General features: G+C 40.8%; 2 protein-coding genes across 8 annotated transcripts in view; one reads left to right on the forward strand and one right to left on the reverse strand.

Annotated features, from left to right (window-relative positions):
• Positions 1-18,368, reverse strand: part of skp2 (S-phase kinase-associated protein 2, E3 ubiquitin protein ligase) — a 28,606-nt gene extending 10,238 nt beyond the window's left edge. The window contains exons 1-9 of one of the 2 annotated variants that reach the window (XM_060936084.1): positions 18,242-18,368; positions 13,977-14,215; positions 6,367-6,481; positions 5,731-5,874; positions 5,514-5,648; positions 5,333-5,431; positions 3,347-3,474; positions 1,380-1,431; positions 1,187-1,294 (exon numbers count right to left, since the gene is read on the reverse strand). In XM_060936084.1, coding sequence (XP_060792067.1) covers positions 1,187-1,294; positions 1,380-1,431; positions 3,347-3,474; positions 5,333-5,431; positions 5,514-5,648; positions 5,731-5,874; positions 6,367-6,481; positions 13,977-14,215; positions 18,242-18,255 — 1,034 coding nt within the window. In that variant the 5' untranslated portion in view covers positions 18,256-18,368. Of the gene's footprint in view, positions 1-1,186; positions 1,295-1,379; positions 1,432-3,346; positions 3,475-5,332; positions 5,432-5,513; positions 5,649-5,730; positions 5,875-6,366; positions 6,482-13,976; positions 14,216-14,469; positions 14,515-18,241 lie in introns of those variants that run through there. The other variant, XM_060936085.1, reaches the window with a different exon arrangement.
• A 2,305-nt stretch (positions 18,369-20,673) lies between these two features.
• The window catches only part of lmbrd2b (LMBR1 domain containing 2b), an 87,766-nt gene continuing 84,873 nt past the window's right edge, over positions 20,674-23,566 (forward strand). For 3 of the 6 annotated variants that reach the window (XM_060936093.1, XM_060936086.1, XM_060936090.1), the window contains exons 1-2: positions 20,674-20,698; positions 22,827-23,025. In XM_060936093.1, the coding sequence (XP_060792076.1) occupies positions 22,852-23,025 (174 nt within the window). In that variant the 5' untranslated portion in view covers positions 20,674-20,698; positions 22,827-22,851. The other 3 variants (XM_060936087.1, XM_060936088.1, XM_060936089.1) reach the window with 3 other exon arrangements.

Here is a 23,566-nt window from a genome sequence, read left to right on the forward strand (position 1 = left end):
TAACGTCAGCAAAACTGACTTCATGTTAAAACTGTTAATGTTATAGTCATGCTGTCTGCTGTTGCCCAAATGAGGATGGGTTCCCTTTTGAGGTTTCTTCCTCATGTTGTCTGAGGGAGTTTTTCCTTGCCACCGTCGCCACAGGCTTGCTCATTTGGGGATAGATTAGGGATAAAATTAGCTCATGTCTTAAGTCATTCAAATTCTGTAAAGCTGCTTTGGGACAATGTCTGTTGTTAAAAGCGCTATACAAATAAACTTGACACCCATATGATTTAGTCACTTTGCTGTTATAACCACCTCCACTCTTCCGGGAAGGGTTTCCACTCGATTTTGGAGTATGACTATGGAGATTAACCCTTTCATCCTCAAGAACGTTAGTGAGATCATGAACTGATGTTAGGTGTGTGGAGGCTTGGGGGCAGTCAGCATTCCAGTTCATCGTAAACGTGTCCAGTGGGGCTGAGGTCCGTTCAAGGGCACGGTTATGCTGGAGCATGATTGAGGCCCTTAGTTCCATGAAGGGAAATTGTAATGCTAGAGCATACAAACACATTTTAGACAAATTATGTGCTTCGAAGTTTGTGGCAACAATTTGGGGAAAGACAACAAACCAATCTCAAACTTGGTTTTCATTTAACATTTTGTTTTATGAAATGTCATCTCATCTCATTATCTGTAGCCGCTTTATCCTGTTCTACAGGGTCGCAGGCAAGCTGCAGCCTATCCCAGCTGACTACGGGCGAAAGGCGGGGTACACCCTGGACAAGTCGCCAGGTCATCACAGGGCTGACACATAGACACCGACAACCATTCACACCTACGGTCAATTTAGACTCACCAGTTAACCTAACCTGCATGTCTTTGGACTGTGGGGGAAACCGGAGCACCCGGAGGAAACCCACGCGGACACGGGGAGAACATGCAAACTCCACACAGAAAGGCCCTCGCCGGCCACGGGGCTCGAACCCAGGACCTTCTTGCTGTGAGGCGACAGCGCTAACCACTACACCACCGTGCCACCCCGTTTTATGAAATGTCAGACACCAAATACATCTCGTGGCTGATTGACTCCATTTAGGGATCGACTGTAACCATAAGCAGAAAACTGCACAGATTTCATTTTTGTCAAAAGTAAATTCACTTTAATAATACAACCCTGTGTGTGCTTATGCGTGCGTCTTACACAAGGGCGGCTGGGTGAATCTGGTAGCAGCGGCTCAGCGCTAAATGTCTCAATGAGGAGAGCTGCTGCAGGAAGGGGAAGCTGTCTGTGGTCACGAGGACGCTGTCGCTGTGAGAAAACACTTGAATTAATCCATGACTGTAAAGAGTGCTCCCACGGCACGGTAAATCCCGAAACCCAATTCACCCCTTACCTCAAATCCAAGTGTGTGATCTTTGGACATCTTTCCACCAAAACCTTTACATCTAAATAATGGAGGAAAAGAAGCGGATGTTATACTAAGGGCGAAATTAAGTCATACATCTTCCAGCAGCTGCTGCAGGTAGTGAAAGGTTACAGAAGATCCATTACTCTTGATTTACTAATTATAAATCACAGAGCCAGACTTCTGGATTCTGACTGATCAGAAGGTGTTGATTAATTATCGATAACGGCATCTCTGACAGGAGTTCAGCTGCAAGTCACAGGTTTGTATGATATGACTGCGCTCTCATACACTAGTGTTTCTATAGTAACCACTTGCACAGGGACTTGTATGAAACACCTACACAATTCACTTATCTTCAAGACAGAGGAAAGCAAGGAAGCTTGGTAAGGGGATGACCATTGATGGCTACAGTGGTGCTTGAAACTTTGTGAACCCTTTCGAATTTTCTATATTTCTGCATAAATATGACCTAAAACATCATATTTTCGCACAAGTCCTCAAAGTAGATAAAGAGAACCCAGTTAAACAAATGAGACAAAAATATTATACTTGGTCATTTATTTATTGAGGAAAATGATCCAATATATATATATATATATATATATATATATATATATATATATATATATATATATATATATATATATGTGTGTTATTTACCAGCTGGGAGGTCCGTATGGTGAAATACCGTGACCAAGGTCTTGAAAGTACTGAGCGAGGCCCTCTGGACCGAGGCCGGTATTCAAGGCCGAGATCACGGTATTTCACCATACAGACCGACCTTAAGCTGGTAAATAATATATATATTTTTTTCTTTACCAAATTCTAACAGAAAACGAGAGCGCCCGAAAGGGAAAACCGAGCCGAGCCGCCATTTTGAATCCTCATTCACGGCTGTAATGCAAATTGCTTCCTCCTCGGTATACAAGTGCACTTCCATGGCAGGAAAAAAAAACTACATTTTGCCACCTACGTAGTCCCCTATTTATACAAATAGGAGTCATTCAGGATTCAGCCATGTTTTTGCTTGGCATTAGCAAGTTACAGGTTTTTAGCTTTCTCCTGAAATGTTTTCTTTAATTTTGTCTTCCTCAGGGTAGTAAAACTCGTTTTCGCTGTGAACACTGTCGTTATCGCTATCCATGCTGTAAAATTAATGCTATTTTGAATCCTCATTCACGGCTGTAATGCAAATTGCTTCCTCCTCGGTATACAAGTGCACTTCCATGGCAGGAAAAAAAACTACATGTTGCCGCCTATGTAGTCCCCTATTTATACAGATAGGAGTCATTCAGGATTCAGCCATGTTTTTGCTCGGCGTTAGCAACAGTTAGAGGTTTTTAGCTTTCTCCTGAAATGTTTTCTTTTATTTCGTCTTCCTCAGGGTAGTAAAACTCGCTTTCGCTGTGAACACTGTCGTTATCGCTATCCATGCTGTAAAATTAATGCTATTATACTGAGAAATGCTGGCAAAAATTTATAAGATTTTTGATACTTATAAATAAATGTTGACAAAAAATGCTACTATGTTTGTTTGTTGTTGTGAACGAGCGAGTCGCCAGAGGTCCGTAACCGGGGTCTGTACCATAGGATACGGACCCGCTCGCCAGCCAATCAGAGCGCAGGATTTGATAGAAACCGGACTGCGAAAAAAAATTTTCATTAAGACCGCAGAGAACTGTGTCAACTTGTGGAAAGGGGCATAATGTGTCACCTTTAAGAATTCGCAATGATGTGAATGTAGTGTAATCAGGTCAGCAACAAGTTTCAGTTAAAAGCCATACAGGATGTGGAACATTATAACGAACCCTGTGAAACAATTTTTTTGTAAGATTAAATTTTGCTGCTAATTCAGACAAACACGAGTACAGGAAGAAACTGGTGAGGAAAAAGTCATATTACTGACATGAAGTTATTAAAAAAAAAAATCTTTAAGTAGCCATGTTTCTTACCATCCATAGTGAGGTTCTGTCTGTAGCCGCTGATGTTGAGCTGAGTGATTGTGGAGGGGATGTTGTTAACAACAGCCTGAACATGTTCACTGCTGAAGTCACACCACGACACGTTCAGCTCCTCGAGCCTGGAACATACACAACAGGCGGGTAAGGCAAGGAGACTATAGGAACACGGCCAGCCCTCTGTGTCATTCTCTTCCCTCCATGCTGACGCTCAAAATAATTACACCAGAGCAACAAATCCCCTCGTACATGTCAGTGGATGAGATGGCTAATGCCCCGCCAGTCTTCTTTCTACTGGCTCACAAGACCAAGGTGGTGAGAATTCAAATCTCATGCATCTTTCACGTCCTGACTCCTGATTCATACGTTCAACTTGAATAAACATGAAGTGATTCAGTCGAACAATCTGTTTTTTGGGATTTATTCTGTTAACTGTTATAAAATCAATTGCACAGAAAGTATTTCCTGTATTATGTAAAATTTCAGTAATTTTGAAAAAAAAAAAAAATTGTATATATATATATATTTTTTTCATCCACCCCAATGTTCTTGTCAACTCTGTTATCAAACCGCATAAAATCCACAAAGAGTTTTAATAATGTGCATGACACCTGCGCCGAGAGAGGTCACTTCCTGTGGCGGGAAACTTCAGCAAGGAAGTGAGGTACGTTCTGTTTCTTCTCTCGCTAATGCCGCTTTTCCACTACAAACGCGGCTGAGTTGGGCTGAGTCGAGCTGAGTGGGGCTGTTGGGGTTGCATTTCGACTACAACCGCGCTGAACCGTGCTGGCTGGAAGTGGGTGGACACATTGGGTGGAGTTAGCGAAAGTGTGTGGACGTCACGTGATGTCATTAGGCGGCACAAACAGTGACATCAGTGATCTTTTAAGCGGTAGTCTCACGACCCGGATAGTAAACAATAAACATGGAGTCGTTAGTGTTGCTGGTCTTGGTGCTGTGGCTTGTTGTCACCGACAACGCCAACAGGTACTGGCAAGAGCGTATAGATGAGGCGAGGCACATAAGGCTTCATAATTCTCGTAATTCTTCTGGGTTTACGGTGTTTACAGATCCCAGCGTGCTCGCGGGGCGTGTGAGGACACTCCTCCTCACCAATCAGTGCACAGGGGAGTGTCTGCTCACGCCCCTAGCCCCACTCGGCTCGGTTTGGCTCACTTCAGCCCCACTCCAAAACCATGCGAGTTTTGGGTGCTGAGCAGGGCTGAAGCGAGCGGAGTCGTGCTGCTCTGAGGTAGTCGAAACGCGAGCCGTGTCGGGCTGAAGTGAGCTGAAAAAGGGTAGTGGAAAAGGGTCATAATTTGAACAAAATGTTGAGGCTACACCAGCGGTAGATTAATTATTCGTTCATCGAATGTTATTGTAATATTGGAGTGAATCTCACTCATAACCCTTAAAATTCTATGTTTATACATGCCATGTGCTAGCTAGTTTGATGTTAGCATGTGGCGTTAAGACACTAAATGTTGGAAAATGTCCTCCGTTAACGAATTGCCTAGTTTAACGATTTTATTTTTTTAATTTTTGAATACTTGCAATGTTAAATTTGAAGTGTGTTCTAACAATTAAAAAAAAAATTATATATAATTGCAATTTTTTTTTCTTCCTTTCAACACTTGAAATGTACCCGCAATCATAGACCGGGCCGTTTCCAGTGTTCATTGATCCAATAATAACTCCCTGGTCAGGGTCATGGTACTTTAAATTCAACTATTAATTTGTTTTTAGTTTGAACAGAACTAAACTCATTAATGAATAATCGTGACCACACCATTTATGAACTGGAGTGATGTAGCTGAGGCTGAGGAACTGCCAGAGACACACACCATGCTGACGATGTTGCCGTCGCGCACATCAAACCACTTTTATCCCGTCAGCCATTTTGTTGAAATGATAAAAAATGCCAAATGTAGTAGCTTGCTTATGGTTGCATCCCTTTAACCCTGTAGCTGCTTGTATTACCTGGTGCAGGACTGAAGCATCTCAGTCAGAGACTCCGCAGAGAAACCAGAGCAACCGCACAGGTTCAGCCGCACCAGCTCCGTGTTCTCGCTCAAAGATCTACAGAATGAAACATCAGCTCACTTACTGTCAGCACGATTTTTAGCGCAAGCATTTGTTCCAACGCTTTAAGTTTACGCACCGGAGGATGGAGTCCGAGAGCAGGAGTCCCTCCGTGCTGAGGTTCTGCAGACGTCTGCAGCGCGACAGGATGTCCTCCAGCACAGACGTCTGCACGGTGCAGCTGGACAGGTCCAAATGCTGGACACGCAGGAGTCTACAACACACTCATAGTGTTCAGGGTAATTAAACTACTACTAAACTCCAGCGTATAGAACAAACGCACACGGATTACTCACTGCGAGTTCTTAAAGCAGGGTTCACCGATGCAGGAGTGCGGACAGCGCAGCCTCGACACCCCCGCGCTGAGCACCTGACCCAGCTCGCCGTTCAACTGGGCTTTTCCTGCCAAGTCAGCGCTGATCCACAGGGACTCATCAAACCTACACACACACACACACTTCAAATTACATCTGATTGTCACGTAATCACTAAACAAGACCCTGCAGATCCGGGGCATCAATAAAATCTGATTAGGCATTTCATGCAAAAGTTTGTACCCCCTTGGTTTCCGTATTTAGAAAACCTACATCTAAGTGTTACCGTTTACAACCCTGTCAGAAAGATCTGAAATAAAGAAACAAAATAAGCAGGACACCTTGAAGCAAACTGCAGTTGGAAATTCAGAAATAAAAGCCAATAGATCTTTTCAGATAAATATCCTAACGTACATTTATTACGCGATGCACGAAATGTCTCGATGGAGTAATGTGAAGGTGTGCAAACTTTTGCACTCGGCTCCAGAAGTATTCCAGTCTGAACGCTTTAGAGCTTCGTAAACAGCAGTTCTCAACTGCAGAAACAAGAACACACCCAGGAATCCGAAACGGAAACTGAAGAAAGCTTGAAAAGAAAATAGTCAGGAGGGAACTTACGCCAATCGATGCCAGCGCTTGCAGACGCGGGACGTTCTGAGAAGGTCTAACAGCGAGAGACGAGAGAAAATCCCCAACAGCAGTTCGTCTGGGAGAGTGTCCCAACACAAAGCACCTGCAGAGAAATATGAACATCAGCATGGCCTCTTAACACTTTAGCGAACAGTTTTCTAAATTGCTCACAGTGTGATAGCAGTGTGGTGGAGTTCTAATGTCTCACAGGAACAATGAGGGCGGGGGAAACCCAAGAGTGCTCTCAGAGCACAACAGCCCCCGCTGGCAACTATAGAGATCTTGCAGTCACGTGACCGGAAAGTACACAGCCGCCATCTTGTCGGTAAAAAACTCCGCTGAATACTGCTGCACTCGTGTACAGAATGGATCAATTTCAACCGACGGACTACACGGCTCATTTTTCTAATGAACAGATAACTAGATATATGTCTAAAATAAACGACCTACAGATTATTGACCCTTATGGCTTACCAGACAGAGTTTTCACGACCATGTCAGTGGATGTTGAACTGCCAGCGGAATACCTGGACGTGTATAATTACCTCATTAACTTTCCCTCGCTGTTCAGTGGTGAAGCACTGCGTGCTTATAAATCTCTGCACAGTTATCTTTACAGAAATTCAGGATTTGTCAGCGACTCAGATGTGGCATCTTGTAAACAAGAAAATGATCCTCACTGGACGGGTAAGCCACTTAAGTATTGAATATAGCACTGACCAGCCGATTATAGAATAGAATAAGGCAATTCCAAATCGTCCGTCTTGTTTACCATGGATCTGGCGTTGGAGAGGTAGAGGCTTGGCAGTGGAGGTTTGAGTGGCTGTTTTCTGAGCTTAGTCAACAGGCCGGCTCTGCCTGCAGCCTCGCTTTTGCTTCCGCTCCCGGTGCCGCCTCCTTCGCTTTGCTTCTGATAACAATCCACGGAGACCCCGCTGGCCTCGCTATCTCGTTCGGAATGTTGTGCATGTGATGGAAATCGCTACAAACCGTCATTTTCTGCTGGAAACCAATGTCCAGTAAGTCCATACGGTTGTAGCGGATATTGAAGTCCGGTACAGACGAACAACACGCAAAAATACACACAAAAAACATAAAAAATGTGCACAGGTAGGGAGAGCTTGTAGCCGCAGTTGTAGTAGAATTCTGTATAGTAGGGTTTTTCCAGAAGAAAAGGTAGAAGTAGTAAAATGGCGTTTGACCGACAAGATGGCGTCTGTCACAATCTGGATCGGCTGTGACGTCACATGCAAGTGCTCCATATCTGTGCTGGGTCATTCCGTGCCAACTCACCTAAGGGTCCCCACATCACCGTCTCAGATTTTGCTCAAAAAATTCTATAATCAAGAATCATATGTTTGTACCACACATGCAAAATATTAGCTCCCAATTCATTGTAGTTTTGGAACTACTGGCCTTTGAAATTTTGATGTCAAAATACCACATGACGAAATGGCTCTTTCCCCAACTTCAGAGACCCATAACTTTTTATTGCAGCTATCTAGAAAGTTGTGTTTGCAGATTCTTACTGAATGATACCCACTCTTTTCAAATCTGTTGTCAGAAAGCCTCTGAAGGACATACGTTTTGCATAATGGGAAGCCAAAAATGACGTTTTGGCCAAAATCACATAAAATTCATTAAAACTCTAGGGAGCATAGTAGAAATATGAAGCTAGTTAGATTTTTTTCCTCACTACATAGTATTTGTAGGGTTGTTATCTGTTCACAGAAACATATTTTGCCATGAAATTTCAATTCCTGAATTTACAAAAAAAATTTTAACATCTTACGTCCTTTCCGAGGGGGCTAAAATAGGGCATTTTCGCCATCTTATTTGGTCATGTGGCTAGGGGTTTAGGATCTTCAAATTTTTTGTGAAGATGCTCTCATATAAGATGTAACTACTCCCTGATTTTTTTTAACAAACGCCCCTTGCTTCATATTTTAATAATTTTTTTTGTACATGGACAGTTTCATCATTTTTCACTTTTTTCCACATTCAGAACTCTGTAACTCTAAATTGGAAGATTCCTACTAGCAGCTATTTCAGATTTACATACACTGACACACAAATTTTCATATTTTAGTAGTTGTATGCCCAAGAAATTCATATTTTTCTTTCTATTGGGACCTAAAAACAGCTATTTGGCCAAAAATGACAAAAACGCTGGGCAGCTTTTAATAAACAAGGGAATAATAAAGGGGTGTTTTGCACACAAATTAAGGCTTATAAGAACCTAATCTAGGCATACACATTTCCTGAACAACTTTTTCTGTATTGTATATTATTTTTTGCAATTAGAAAATTTTAGGTATAATTGCAATTTTTGTTGAATATCCTTGGAAAATATAGAAAAATAACAACAAAATTCTGGAGTAGTATTTTTTATATACTTCAAGGTTGTGTAAGCACAAAACATTTAGCAATGAGGTTTTATTTACATATTAACACATTCAATGATCCATGATCATGATGTTGAAAAACATCACAAGATTTGTACATAATTTAAAGTCAAATATGGGCATCCGTGATAATGGGTAATTCATTCACAGGCAGTACAGTTTCATGTGATGTGCTAAGACACTCATAAACTGTCATCTAGTAGTACATAAGTTAAAACTTAAGTCTTTCACAAGTTTGAAGTCATCCTCTGTTAGTTGGTAATGGCGTCCCCCACTTTTTATGTTTGGGGCCTCTACCACACAAAGGACATGAAGCAAAGGCACCCAACATTCATCTTTCCTGCTTTGTGGTGGCCATGAGAATGTGTTGCCTCGTCCTTGTCTCATGAAATTGACATACACATCATTTTCTTCTTCATTTCTGGTGACAATATTTCCAATGTACCATTTTCTGTCATAAACACAGGCAATATATTTGCCTGGCTGGTACATATTTGGTGCAGATTGGGACATTTGGCTTGGGGCCTGTAACTGGGACTGTAAAACTGGTGTGGTTTCAGGTCCTATGTCCACTACCGATGATGGTACCACATCAGAAGAAACCCTTCTCATCTCCAGCTGAGTGGGTGCAATTGGGCAGAAGCTGTGATGAGATCTTGTTCCAGGATAGAAAAAGTCACCACATCTTTAATTTATGAGGAAAATAGCCCATTCCCTCCAGAACTTGAAAAATATCAAGTCAACATTTTTGTCATTTTTGGCCAAATAGCTGTTTTTAGGTCCCAATAGAAAGAAAAATATGAATTTCTTGGGCATACAACTACTAAAATATGAAAATTTGTATGTCAGTGTATGTAAATCTGAAATAGCTGCTAGTAGGAATTTTCCAATGTAGAGTTACAGAGTTCTGAATGTGGAAAAAAGTGAAAAATGATGAAACTGTCCATGTACAAAAAAAATTATTAAAATATGAAGCAAGGGGCGTTTGTTAAAAAAAATCAGGAAGTAGTTACATCTTATATGAGAGCATCTTCACAAAAAACTAGAAGATCCTAAACCCCTAGCCACATTAACAAATAAGATGGCAAAAATGCCCTATTTTAGCCCCCTCGGAAAGGACGTAAGATGTTAAAAAAAATTTTAAAAATTCAGGAATATAATTTTCATCGCAAAATATGTTTCTGTGAACAGATAACAACCCTACAATTACTATGTAATGAGGAAAAAAATCTAACTAGTTTCATATTTCTACTAGGCCCCTTTGAGTTTTAATGAATTTTAAGCGATTTTGGCCAAAATGCCATTTTTGGCTTCCTATTATGCAAAAAGTATGTCCTTCAGAGGCTTTCTGGCAACAGATTTGAAAAGAGTGGGTATCATTCAGTAAGAATCTGCACACACAACTTTCTAGATAGCTGCAATAAAAAGTTATGGGTCTCTGAAGTTGGGGAAAGAGCCAATTTCGACATGTGGTGTTTTGACATCAATATTTCAAAGGCCTGTAGTTCCAAAACTACAACATAATTGGGGGCTAATATTTTGCATGTGTGGTACAAACATATGATTCTTGATTAGAGAATTTTTTGAGTAAAATCTGAGACGGTGATGTGGGGGAGTTCCTGAAATTTAGGTGAGTTGGCACGGAATGACCCTGCTACAAGTGCTTAATACACCCTGGTGAAATTGTCAAAGTACAAGTTTGGAAATCAAGGGCTATAACTGTGGTAAAATGCGACTGAATTGAACGAAATGGCAGTATGCGTATTACCGACATATAACAAAGAATCCTGTCAAGTTTCGTGAAACTCCTCCAAAAATTGGGAGAGGAGTCGATTTCAGAAGCTGAGCACCCTTCCCGGGACAGACGGACGGAAATCGCCACGACATAATCCCCCTTCGGCCAGCGGGGGATAAAAAACCAAAAACAAAACCCGTATCACTATACGCAGGGCTCCCGCTGGCGCTCGTCACACTCGTCATTGATGAACATAATCCATCAGTGACGACGAGAAAATTACTAGCAGTCGTCACAGTGACTAATGTATTTATCATCTTTATCATTATCATCAGTCATCTTTTCTAGAAATCCCTGTTTGCTGAAATCCAGCCCCAGTAAAGAGACGGCAGGAAGCCAGAGTGTAAACAAGGAGCGTGTGCTCGTGACTAATAAAAATCGGTGACACGATCAAATGAGCGCCAAAATTTTGATCAATCGTGGTGCGTCTTAATCGGCCTGGTGTGGTGGTGTGATTATCTCTGCGTGAATGGCGCAGTCTAAGCTGATGAAGGTTTTTGGGCTTCTTCAAGCACTGAAGATTATTTAAGGACCGAAACAGGCACGGGGGAGGCACGCTCAAAGCCCCGAGCACAACAGACAGGGGTCGATTTAAAAAAAAAAAAAAAAAACAGTTAAAGTGAAAGGGCAAGACTGAAGGGAGCCATGTTTCAGGGGGCGTGGCGTGTTGAGTCCCTGTGAGCTAACGTATGATGTAAAACGCGGTGTCATTCTGTGTTCGGTTCGAAAATCGACGGGAAACTCTGATTCCTTCACTGTTGTTTGTTCGCGGGTTCTTCTCGACTCTGTTCAATTGTATATCAAGTTTTGTGTTGAAGTAAAATGTAAAGAGAGTCCTCATAGCTCTTTTGAATAATTCCCTGCTAAAATAGCCTTCAATAAGCTCGAACTAAAGAGGTTTATTTTTAGCTTGATGGTGCACAGGGCGCCCAAAAACAAGTCTCTCTTATTAGAGTCAGGAGTGGAGCCTAAATTTTATATGTAATGGAGAGGCCTAGCTGTATCTGTACAAATATTTGAATTGTGCCAGTTTGATTGGTGTAAACCTGTATTAAGTCCACTTTAGGGGTGTTCACACGGCAACTTTTACTCCGGTGTAGCACCGGGGCTGCCCCGGTAGAGCGTTCACACAGTACAAAGTTATACCGGTGTAGCCCCTGAAAGCTGCTTAAACCGGTGCAAATCTAACCCTGCTTGGGAGGTGGTTTAAGAAATTTACTCCGGAGTAAATGCTAGTTTGCGGGGCAGCACCGATATAAAATGGGCCGTCTGAACGCTACAGGGGTAGACTCGCTACGCGTGAGGAGAGCTGATTACATACGGGCATTGCATAATTTGCATCCTGGTATTTTGCCCTTCCAAAATGGCGAATAACAACAACAGAACTGCGTGTCTTCCAGTGTTGCCAGATTGGGCAGTTTTAAGTGCATTTTGGCGGATTCAGAGATGCCTACCCCAAATTCTGAATTTCAGTATTCTTGAAAACATTTTTCAGTATTTTGGAATGACTTTCAGTAACATTAATTTATGCGCATTTCCATTATAAAGCGGTGTATATACCAATATATGTTTAACATTTAAATTATTAAAAAGTACTGTTTTGTGTGAATTGAATAAACAAAACACGAGCAGCCATCTCAACTGAATTTCCACTCAACAAATTTCTAGAGCATACAATATATCACATTTTTATAAATACAATAGTGTTCCCTGTTTGCAGACATTACGGTTGACTACCAATCATTGGTACTGAATGTAACTCCTCAAAAGTATAATATTATATTGCCTGGCAAAATGTTCTACCTGTTAACGGATTCTAATAAAATTAAAAAAAAATTTCTTATTTCATGCCAAAGAGAGTCCGACATTGTTATCTTAATGTCCCAATATATAAATACTTCAGCATAATGCTTCAGAAGAGACATTGAATAAAATGACATTTATAATTGTATTTAAAAATTGATCATTCCACTGTTTTTGCCACAATCCCAACAGCACTAATCATAAAATTCTGTTTTTGATCATACTACATGTACATTTGTACTTAACACTGAAAAGACTTTGAATTAAAGAAGTACAGCCAGTGTTTGATATTTCAGTGAATAAAAATCAGACATGTAAAAAGAAACCGAATAAGTTTAACTCACATCTCATGGCACTAATTGGCAAGTTCAACTCCAAGCACAGGTCAACCATCAGCGCTTCAGCACGGGTCACGTTCCGTGTCTTTTCATCCACAGATGTCGTAAAAAACTGCTGGATACCCCCAGATTTACTTTCCGCCTGACTCGCCATTTCAGCGTACTCCATATGTTTTTTGGAGTTGACATGCCGCGTGCAGTCATCGCGACCACCATGAGTGATGTTAATGTCAGTTCTACACAGTTTGCAGTGCGCGTATCCATTGCCCTTTTGACTGGGTGTAATGCACGGCCATTCTACCGTATCGAAAATAGCGCGAACAAATGTGCGGAATCTGCGCATGCCTCACACAGCACGTGCGGAATCTGCGCATGTCACACACAGCATGTGTCGTTGTCGTAAAAATAAATAGCCGTGAATCGCGCATGGATTGAAAAAGTCGCTTGGACATTTAAAAACAACTCACTGGAATTTAAGACTTTATAATAATTCCGTACAGAATAACACTGTTTGCCGTAACATCGTATTTACGTAACTTTTCCGTACAAAATACGACCAATCTGTACTAGTAGGCATCTCTGCGGATTTGAACATATTTTGGGCTGGAAAACGTCAGCGGTATCTGGCAACACCGGTGTCTTCATCCACGTTGTTTTCCCGGCGCTTGGTGATGCCATGACAACCGGGAAAAGGAAGTACATTTTCACGCATGCGCATATTTCACTTCCGCATTATTACTATCGTATAGCACGGTCGCAAAAACTGCCGTGTGAACGCAAGTGGGGCTGCACCGGTGCTAACACGCTTCTCTCTAGTAAGCAGGTTTGTGACGTGTGAACGCTCCACAAAATTTACACCGGTGTAAGATATATCGCAACAAAATACATCGGTGCAGCATCGATGCAAATATGTGCCGTGTGAACACCCCTTTTGACAAGTCGGTAACTAAGAAAAAATACAGACTGAACGAAGAAAAAAAAAGTGAAGACTACTTCTTTAACTTGATTTTTCAAGGAAGAAAAAAAAAGAGAATATTTTTCATAACCCAGGGGAACCCTGTAAACACATCAGAAATATTTCAATATAAAAAGACGTGTTTCAGAGTGGAGTTTTATGAAAAGAGATAAGATATTCCTTTAATTGATCCCCATGAGGGGAAATTCAGGTGTTACAGCTCAAGTGTAGAGTAAAATATAAATGTAGGTCGAGTATTAAAAAAAAACCCTCTACAATGGCGTGCTGGAATTAAAACTGACCCGCTGTGTCTCTACTCCTCCTGGAGCGTCTGGCGAGGACAAAGCCGTTCTCTTTGCCCTTGGTGCAGGGCCGTGGCTGTTTACGGGGAGGAGACCAGTGCTGGATTAGCTCGTGAGGAGTGTTTTCAGCGTGTAGTCCGTCTCCATACACACACGGCCTTTTCGTCGCTTTGGACTGTGACATGCACAACAGGGAGCCATCGAGATTCTCACTCAGACACGGCAGCTCCTGGAGAGGCCTGAGACATGAACATCCAACATCACAGTCATCATAATCATTTCATTACACCAGATTAAAAGAGGCTGCATATAAACCCTTTATTATATATTTTATGGCTGAATCCTCATACTATTCACTCGAAAGTGCACTAATTTTGGAGTCTAATCATTTTATAATACACTGTTAAAGTCAGGAAAATCAACAGTAAAATTCTGTGAAATCACGACATAAAAATTCTGTAAAGCAAAATACAGTGATATTGTGTTTATTTACCAGTGTGATGTTGTATAATGTCGAACCGAAAATTATTGTAAATTTTAAAATAAAAAATTTCAAAAATATTGTATTTTGTTGTGGAAAACACACATTTTTGTATTTTGTACAGAGAAAAGTTGTATCCTTCACAACAACATAAATTTTTATTTTTTACATTTTAGCAGGGGGCGGCACGGTGGTGTAGTGGTTAGCGCCGTCGCCTCACAGCAAGCAGGTCCGGGTTCGATCCCCGTGGCCGGCGAGGGCCTTTCTGTGCGGAGTTTGCATGTTCTCCCCGTGTCCGCGTGGGTTTCCTCCGGTTTCCCCCACAGTCCAAAAGACATGCAGGTTAGGTTAACTGGTGACTCTAAATTGACTGTAGGTGTGAATGTGAGTGTGAATGGTTGTCTGTGTCTATGTGTCAGCCCTGTGATGACCTGGCGACTTGTCCAGGGTGTACCCCGCCTTTCGCCCGTAGTCAGCTGGGATAGGCTCCAGCTTGCCTGCGACCCTGTAGAACAGGATAAAGCAGCTAGAGATAACGAGATAGCACTGTTGCCTCACAGCAAGAAGGTTCCAGGTTCGAGCCCCGTGGCCGGTGAGGGCCTTTCTGTGTAGCGTTTGCATGTTCTCCCCGTGTCCATGTGGGTTTCCTCTGGGTGCTTCGGTTTCCCCCACAGTCCAAAGACATGCAGGTTAGGTTGACGTGGGGCGGCCTTGGGCTGAAGTGCCCTTGAGCAAGGTACCCGACCCCTGACTGCTCCCCGGGTGATCTGATGTGCTTGAAGTGTGCTTTCACTGTGCTTGAAGTGTGCATGTGATGAATAAAGGTTTCTTCTTCTTCAAATATATACACAGTACCAGTCAAAAGTTTGGAAACACCTTCAAATTCAATGTTTTTTCTTTATTTTAATTAACTAAAAGACACTTCGTGTCTTAAAGTAATGACTGACTGTTATTTCTCTTTGCTTAGTTGAGCGGTTCTTGACAGAATATGGATTACTACAGTTGTCGAACAGGGCTATTTACTGTATTTTTATTATTTACTCTTTACTGGCTGATGGTGTCAAATGCATTATGAAGGCAAGAAATTCCATTTTTGACAAGACACACCTGTTAATTGAGAAGCATTCCAGATGACTACTTCATGAAGCTGGTTCAGATAATGCCAATAGTGTGTAAAGCTGTTATCAAGGTAAATAGTGACGACTTTGAAGAATCTCATCTCATCTCATTATCTCTAGCCGCTTTATCCTTCTACAGGGTCGCAGGCAAGCTGGAGCCTATCCCAGCTGACTATGGGCGAAAGGCGGGGTACACCCTGGACAAGTCGCCAGGTCATCACAGGGCTGACACATAGACACAGACAACCATTCACACTCATGGTCAATTTAGAGTCACCAGTTAACCTAACCTGCATGTCTTTGGACTGTGGGGGAAACCGGAGCACCCGGAGGAAACCCACGCGGACACGGGGAGAACATGCAAACTCCACACAGAAAGGCCCTCGCCGGCCACGGGGCTCGAACCCAGGACCTTCTTGCTGTGAGGCGACAGCGCTAACCACTACGCCACCGTGCCGCCCACTTTGAAGAATCTAAAAGATGAAACATGTTGGTTTTTTAAACACTTTTTTTGCTTACCATATAATTCCATATGTTCCATAATGTTATTTCATAGTTTTGATGAGTTCAGTATTGTTCTACAATGTAGGAAAAAAAAATAAAAACATCGAATTTGAAGGTGTTTCCAAACTTATATACGAGTGATTCCACGCTTATGGGTACTGAAATGGGGACATGAACTTATTTTTAAAAATTCACCTAAAACCATTTCTTTTTTTACCATCAGGTCACAAAACATGTAATCTTTAATGAATGATATGTTAAAAGATAACTTTAATTTTCTGAGATGTAATAAAAACATATTTATATGCCAAAGTCAGAACGTAACAGAAGTGTTGTGGACATATATATTCTCAATTTTAACAATGTAGAATTACTTTTTGAAACATAGGAAGGTGATGTTTTAGCAAATATAATTAATAAACATGTGTAGTAGAATAAACATACGCATTCTTTCAATAAGATTAACATGGTATATAGCTAGATTGGAATTAATTTGTAACAGACGCGAGATGGACAATCGTAACAGAAGTAATGTAACAGACATCATTTTGGAACTCATAGGCTTGACTTTGGCATATAAATATGTTTTTATTACATCTCAGAAAATTAAAGTTATCTTTTAACATATCATTCATTAAAGATTACATGTTTTGTGACCTGATGGTAAAAAAAGAAATGGTTTTAGGTGAATAAGTTCATGTCCCCATTTCAGTACCCATAAGCGTGGAATCACTCATATATATATATACACACTGTAAAAAATGATTTGTTGTTTTAACTTAAAAAAGTTAGTGCAAGGGTTGCCTTAAGAGCTGCCTTAAAATTTTGAGTTCACTGAAATTAATATAGTAAGTTCACAACAATTTAACTTACTATGTGAATTCCAGTGAACTCAAAATTTTAAGGCAGCCCTTGCACTAACTTTAAGTTAAAACAACAAATATTTTTTTTACAGTGTATACACACACACACACACACACACACACACACACACACACACTACCATTCAAAAGTTTGGGGTCACTTTGAAACATCCTTATTTTTGAAAGAAAAGCACTGTTCTTTTCAATAAAGATCACTTTAAACTAATCAGAAATCCACTCTATACATTGCTAATGTGGTAAATGACTATTCTAGCTGCAAATGTGTGGTTTTTGGTGCAATATCTCCATAGGTGTATAGAGGCCCATTTCCAGCAACTCTCACTCCAGTGTTCTAATGGTACAATGTGTTTGCTCATTGCCTCAGAAGGCTAATGGATGATTAGAAAACCCTTGTACAATCATGTTAGCACAGCTGAAAACAGTTGAGCTCTTTAGAGAAGCTATAAAACTGACCTTCCTTTGAGCAGATTGAGTTTCTGGAGCATCACATTTTGTGGGGTCGATTAAATGCTCAAAATGGCCAGAAAAATGTCTCGACGATATTTTCTATTCGTTTTACAACTTATGGTGGGAAATAAGTGTGACTTTTCATGGAAAACACAAAATTGTCTGGGTGACCCCAAACTTTTGAACGGTAGTGTATATGATCTGAGAGAGCCAGCACTCTGAAGAACAGGCTGCTCAATGAGTTTATAGGGAACAGAGAGCCATTTAGGACAACTCCAACCACACTACTGAGTTCGAGTCCCGTTTTTCACAAGGCTTTCGGTTCAGAATGAAGGCGGATGGTAGCTGTGTGTAACTGAATGCGATCTGCAGTGAAACAGTCGCTACAATGGAAACGCGTGCGTGCAGATGTTGCTGATGCCCGCCATAACTCTCACGCGCGCCATCAACAGCACACCGGTTCAAATGAAAGGAAAATAAACCCACGGACACTTTAATCAGCTGCACCACTTTCCATTCAGTTATTTTACCCCATCTGCACACTCTTTATATCACATATGCGCTCTTTAGCGCCTGTATGTGAAGGCCGAGGCGCGGGAGAAGCTTGGAGGGAGAAACCTGAACTAATGGTGCAGATTTCTAGCCATTTTCATCCAGATGTATCACAGCACCTGCCACACTTCTCATTTATTCCATTTAATGAAGTCAGAATGAAACAGCAAATCACACTGAAAACGAGTCCAAACTAAAGCTCCAACTCATCTACACTACAGTGTCTCACTTACTACAAATATCTAAACTCTATCACACAAACAAGAAGCCAGTAATTACCTCTCCGCTGACATCTTCTTCTTCTTCTTCTCTTCTGCAGCGTTTATTGCTGATTTATTACTAATTCCCCCCTCTATACTCTCTCAACTCAGAGTTCGCGCGAGCATTTAAACCTGAAGAAGGACCGCCTGCCTTGGCGTAACGCCATTGGCTCAAAACTGAACTCACGGAAGTGACGCACTAACATTCGGCGGCGGACTAAATAATGTGACGTTGTTGATGTGAGTATCGACACCTAGCGGCCAGGAGGAAACACTGCTGTTAATGTAAAAACAGCTAACCGTCCGGATTGGCCCATTTTCGACGTCTTTCTAATTATTTTTATTTTATTCAAAGTAAATGTATGCTCCTCCTGAGTTTTTCATTTCTTAATGTTAAAAATATATTATTTCGCTTTTCTTAAGATTCTCACATAAATAAACAATAGAATTTAAGTCAGATCTTTTAAGATAAGATAGCCTTTTATTATCCCACAAGGGGAAATTTACATTATTACAGCAGCAAAATATATAAAGAGAAAAAGATAAGGCAGTGAAGGATACTAAGTATGCAAAAAAGGATATTTATATATATATATTTATATATATATATATATATATATATATATATATATATATATATATGGGGCGGCATGGTGGTGTAGTGGTTAGCGCTGTCGCCTCACAGCAAAAAGGTCCTGGGTTCGAGCCCCGGGGCCGGCGAGGGCCCCCCTGAGTGGAGCTTGCATGTTCTCCCCGTGTCCGCGTGGGTTTCCTCCGGGTGCTCCGGTTTCCCCCACAGTCCAAAGACATGCAGGTTGGGTTGACTGGTGGCTCTAAATTGACCGTGGGTGTGAATGGTTGTCTGTGTCTATGTGTCGGCCCTGTGGTGACCTGGCGACTTGTCCAGGGTGTACCCCGCCTTTCGCCCGTAGTCAGCTGGGATAGGCTCCAGCTTGCCTGCGACCCTGTAGAAGGATAAAGCGGCTAGAGATAATGAGATGAGATGAGATATATATATATATATATATATAAAGAAATAAACTACAAATTTAGAGATAAAAAATAACAAATTTGCATAAATTAACAGGTTTGCAGATATACAGTTAACATAAGTGTATTACAAAGGTGGAATTGCACATGTAAGTATTGCACAGATATTATACACAGGTAGTATTGCACAAGTAAGTAGGTATATTGCACAAAATCCATTTTAACCATGTGTAGCTAGCAGTTCACTGTAATGTACTGATGCTGATAGTCAGTGATAGTATTGTTGTTGTTGTTGTTGTTGTTGTTATATCTGAACAAATCATTATTAAATTTCTTACTTATTTAAGGAATTACTAAGCTGTATGTCCTTATTTTTTATTTCTTTCAGACATTTTATATATACATTATATATACACACTACTCTTTAATTTAAGTTTTGCCTTCTTAATACATTTCTTAAATATGTTTAAACGACTATGAACATTACATTGTATTATTATTATTATTATTATTATTATTATAATACAACTATTTTTTAATATTATTTCCTCAAACTATTTTAATTCGTGTATGTAGGCTGCTTTTGACTTCCTAACAAAATATTTTAAAAGTTTTATTTCTTTCACAGACAATATAATCTACTCACGACTGAATCTGTGTAATATTCATTTCTTACACTTTATAAACTTAATTCAAAGAGTATGTGAGCTACTCTTTTTAATTATGTTTTTAAATTATTTTTATTACAAGTATTTATTTATTTATAATAATGATATTTATTTATTCGTAGTATTAGTATAAATTATACCTTAATAAAATGTTTTATTTGTTTTGAAGATTTGTGTACATATTAACACTGAGACCAATAACACATTTATTAATATACATTTGGGAATGTTTAATTTATTTTTGCAAGTGTATGTAGGCTATCAAATAACAATCACGTTTATTTTCATTGTTTTGATTGAGTTTAGAAATTATATACATATCCAAGATTTTTATCCTTTATATACTGTGTATACGATATAAAGGACAGTAAAATTGTGCCTAGTCATGCATGAACTTGGAAAAATCAAGGCTCCAGATTATTTATTTTAAAAAAAATTCCAGGTATTTTGCATGTGCAGTTATTTTTCCATGTCATCATAAATATGTCAGCAAATCAAAAAGAGGATAAATGAATAAATAAAATACCAATTTCTTAATAGATTAAAAAAAAGTGTTGATGACTTCTTTTTATATTTAAAAATTATTGCAAATAGTTGATTTATAAATGCAGCAAAAAGAAGTGTATTGTAATTTACCAACAATTTAATGTAGATAATCCAATCAAGTTTACTCATTAGTGCGCATGCGTGTAAATCTTCACACACATTACACAAAATCCATGGAACATAATGTGGGCGGGGCCTGTATTACCCTGACGCCCTGCCCTTACGTAGTGACGTAGTTACGTTTCCATAGCAGACAGCTGCTCCTGATACAGGTCGGTGTTCGGATGACGTTTGGTATTTTGTAGAAAATATGATGAATTTAATTCAAATAGCTTTATTTTGGAAGAAGAGTTCGGTTGTTTCATTAATTAATGAGCGATAGAGCAGATATTAACGTCTTAAACACCGTTTGTATCATCACATCTGAGGTAGGAGCAATCTGAATCTCACTTCCGAATGTCCAGCTAGCAAAACGCGATAAGAATGGGCGCGTTTAAAAGGATAGTAATTGATTATAGAGTGCACTTCCGGGTTTGTAGTCTTGACTAGACGCAGTGCTCTTGTGTAGGGAGGAGGATGCAGTTTGGGACTGAGCCATGATGGGTCGCAGGGACAGTTCATTTAAATGTTCTCAGTTGAGATGAGAGGTCGGTACTGATGGTGTCATGTGCCTTATTTTGTTTTCTTGTGTAGTTTATTATTTTACAGCTAATCTTCAGACTCTAGACCAACTCGATATCAATCTTAATACATAACCTTTCCTTTTTAAAAGCAGTTTAATGAGATATTAATATGAAACACTTACAAATACTTGACATCAGATTTAGACCTATTATGCCTTTGCAGTATTATTATTATCCATCCATTATCTGTAGCCGCTTTATCCTGTTCTACAGGGTCACAGGCGAGCTGGAGCCTATCCCAGCTGACTACGGGCGAAAGGCGGGGTACACCCTGGACAAGTCGCCAGGTCATCACAGGGCTGACACATAGACAACCATTCACACCTACGGTCAATTTAGAGTCACCAGTTAACCTAATGTGCATGTCTTTGGACTGTGGGGGAAACCGGAGCACCTGGAGGAAACCCACGCGGACACGGGGAGAACATGCAAACTCCACACAGAAAGGCCCTCGCCGGCCACAGGGCTCGAACTCGGACCTTCTTGCTGTGAGGCGACAGCGCTAACCACTACACCACCGTGCCGCCTATTATATTATTAATAACTTACCTGCACACTGGAGTGAAAATTAAAAGTATGTAATGAAAAATAATCTGAATTTTTATGCTTTTCTTTGAATTCAGTAGGTTTGAAGTTCAAAGTAAAATATGATATTCCATCCATCTGTTATCTGTACCACTTATCCGTTATGGATCGCAGGGACGCTGGAACGAATCCCATCTGGCACTGGGTGTGAGGTGGGGTACACCCTGGACAGATCACCAGTCTATTACAGGCCTAAGAGAGACAGACAGCCATTCACACTCACACTCTCACTTTCACCTCTGGGCAATTTAGAGTAGCCATTTGACCTAATTCACATGTCTTTGGTCTGTGGGAGGAAACCCGAGCATCCGGAGGAAACCCACGCATGTACGAGTAGAACATGTAAACCCCACACAGAAAGGCTAAAGCAGGTTTGAACCCAGAACCTACTTGCTTTGAGGTGATGGCGCTAACCGCTTCACCACCATGCCGCCCACGAATGATATTCCATATTCAAAATAATTTCCACTAAAACCTACAGTATGTTCCATGGTGTGAACGGTTTCAAATTGATTTTTAAAAAATAATAATCAGGTGAAGGAAGATTATGATTCAGATTGTGGTGGCACGATCGATTTCGGATTTGGTTCTTCAAATTCAGGTTAACGTTTTCCAAACACGCCATCTGAAGAAAAGCAAAGGAATGCACGTTTGTGTCCGCTAATGGTGAAAATGATTGAAAACGATCCTGGATTTGAAATAGATGTGCGACCAAAAAATAACTTTCTCCACCTTTTATTATTATAGCATTAAATCTGAAACCTTGCAAACCGATTCAAGCCTACAATTTCAATTAGTTCTCATCCCGCTAAAAACTCAATTTGCAAATGAAAAATAAAGGAATAAAAAACGTGACAGATTTGTACATTAGAATACAGATTGTAGTGGCGCGTTTCTCATCCCGTGTAAAAGGTGTATGCCCTCGATCTAGGACACCGTGCTTGGACTCCTTCTGTTTTGCTCTGCTGGAGAAAAACAAAAGAGTCTTTCAGCGAACACAAGCGCCACACCGGCTTTTGTCAGAGAACGGCGCTCCGTGGAAAGCTGTAATGAGTTCATTGAAGTCACGCAGTAAACTTGATCATGTTTTATTTTTAAAGCATCTTCTGAATTTTTATCCTTGCTGTCCCAGGCGTCTTCGGCGCGCAAGGAGCAGAATGAGCGGGGCGGCACTGGCCATCGAGATTGTGGTCGTCTTTTTTCTGGCTCTGTTCCTCCTGCATCGGTATGGAGACTTTAAGAAGCAGCAGCGTATGGTCCTGTTCAGCACGCTGCTCGCCTGGTACCTGTGCTTCCTCATCGTCTTCATCCTCCCTCTGGACGTCAGCACGGTTTGTTCAGATAAGCCCTTATTGTCATTGTAACATGTACAACAAAACTGTGGGTGCTCTTTACTGATTAGTCCATATTAAGAATATTAGTAAAAGACAAAGCACCCATTAAAAATAAAAAAACCCACGTACGTTTAAAAACTAGTGCTGTCAAAAATGTCGCGTTATTAATGCGTTAACTTGACTCAATTTTAACGGCGATATTTTTTTTATCGCGAGATTAACGCTCTGTGACATGATGCCACGCCCCGCACAGCCAGAGTCCTCTGCCCTCCCCCGAAGCGCCACGGTGCTCGGCTTAGGTTTCGTTTTCCCATCGGCGGCTCCAGCCCCACTTTGCAGTGGCTGTGACAAGACGTGTTATGCTCTGCAGTAAAAAAAAACATTGGTACAACCAGTGTTCGAACTATGCCGATATTTTCGGGGGGTCCCTTATTTTCCCTTGGGGGGGTGCTTGCAATTGTCTCAGAGCGCGGCTCTCCATCGCGCGCTCACTTCGGATATGCAAATGCTTCCCGTTACACACGATTGCTATGTCAAT

The sequence above is a fragment of the Neoarius graeffei genome, chromosome 12, assembly GCF_027579695.1.
Source record: "Neoarius graeffei isolate fNeoGra1 chromosome 12, fNeoGra1.pri, whole genome shotgun sequence".
NCBI lineage: Eukaryota > Metazoa > Chordata > Actinopteri > Siluriformes > Ariidae > Neoarius > Neoarius graeffei.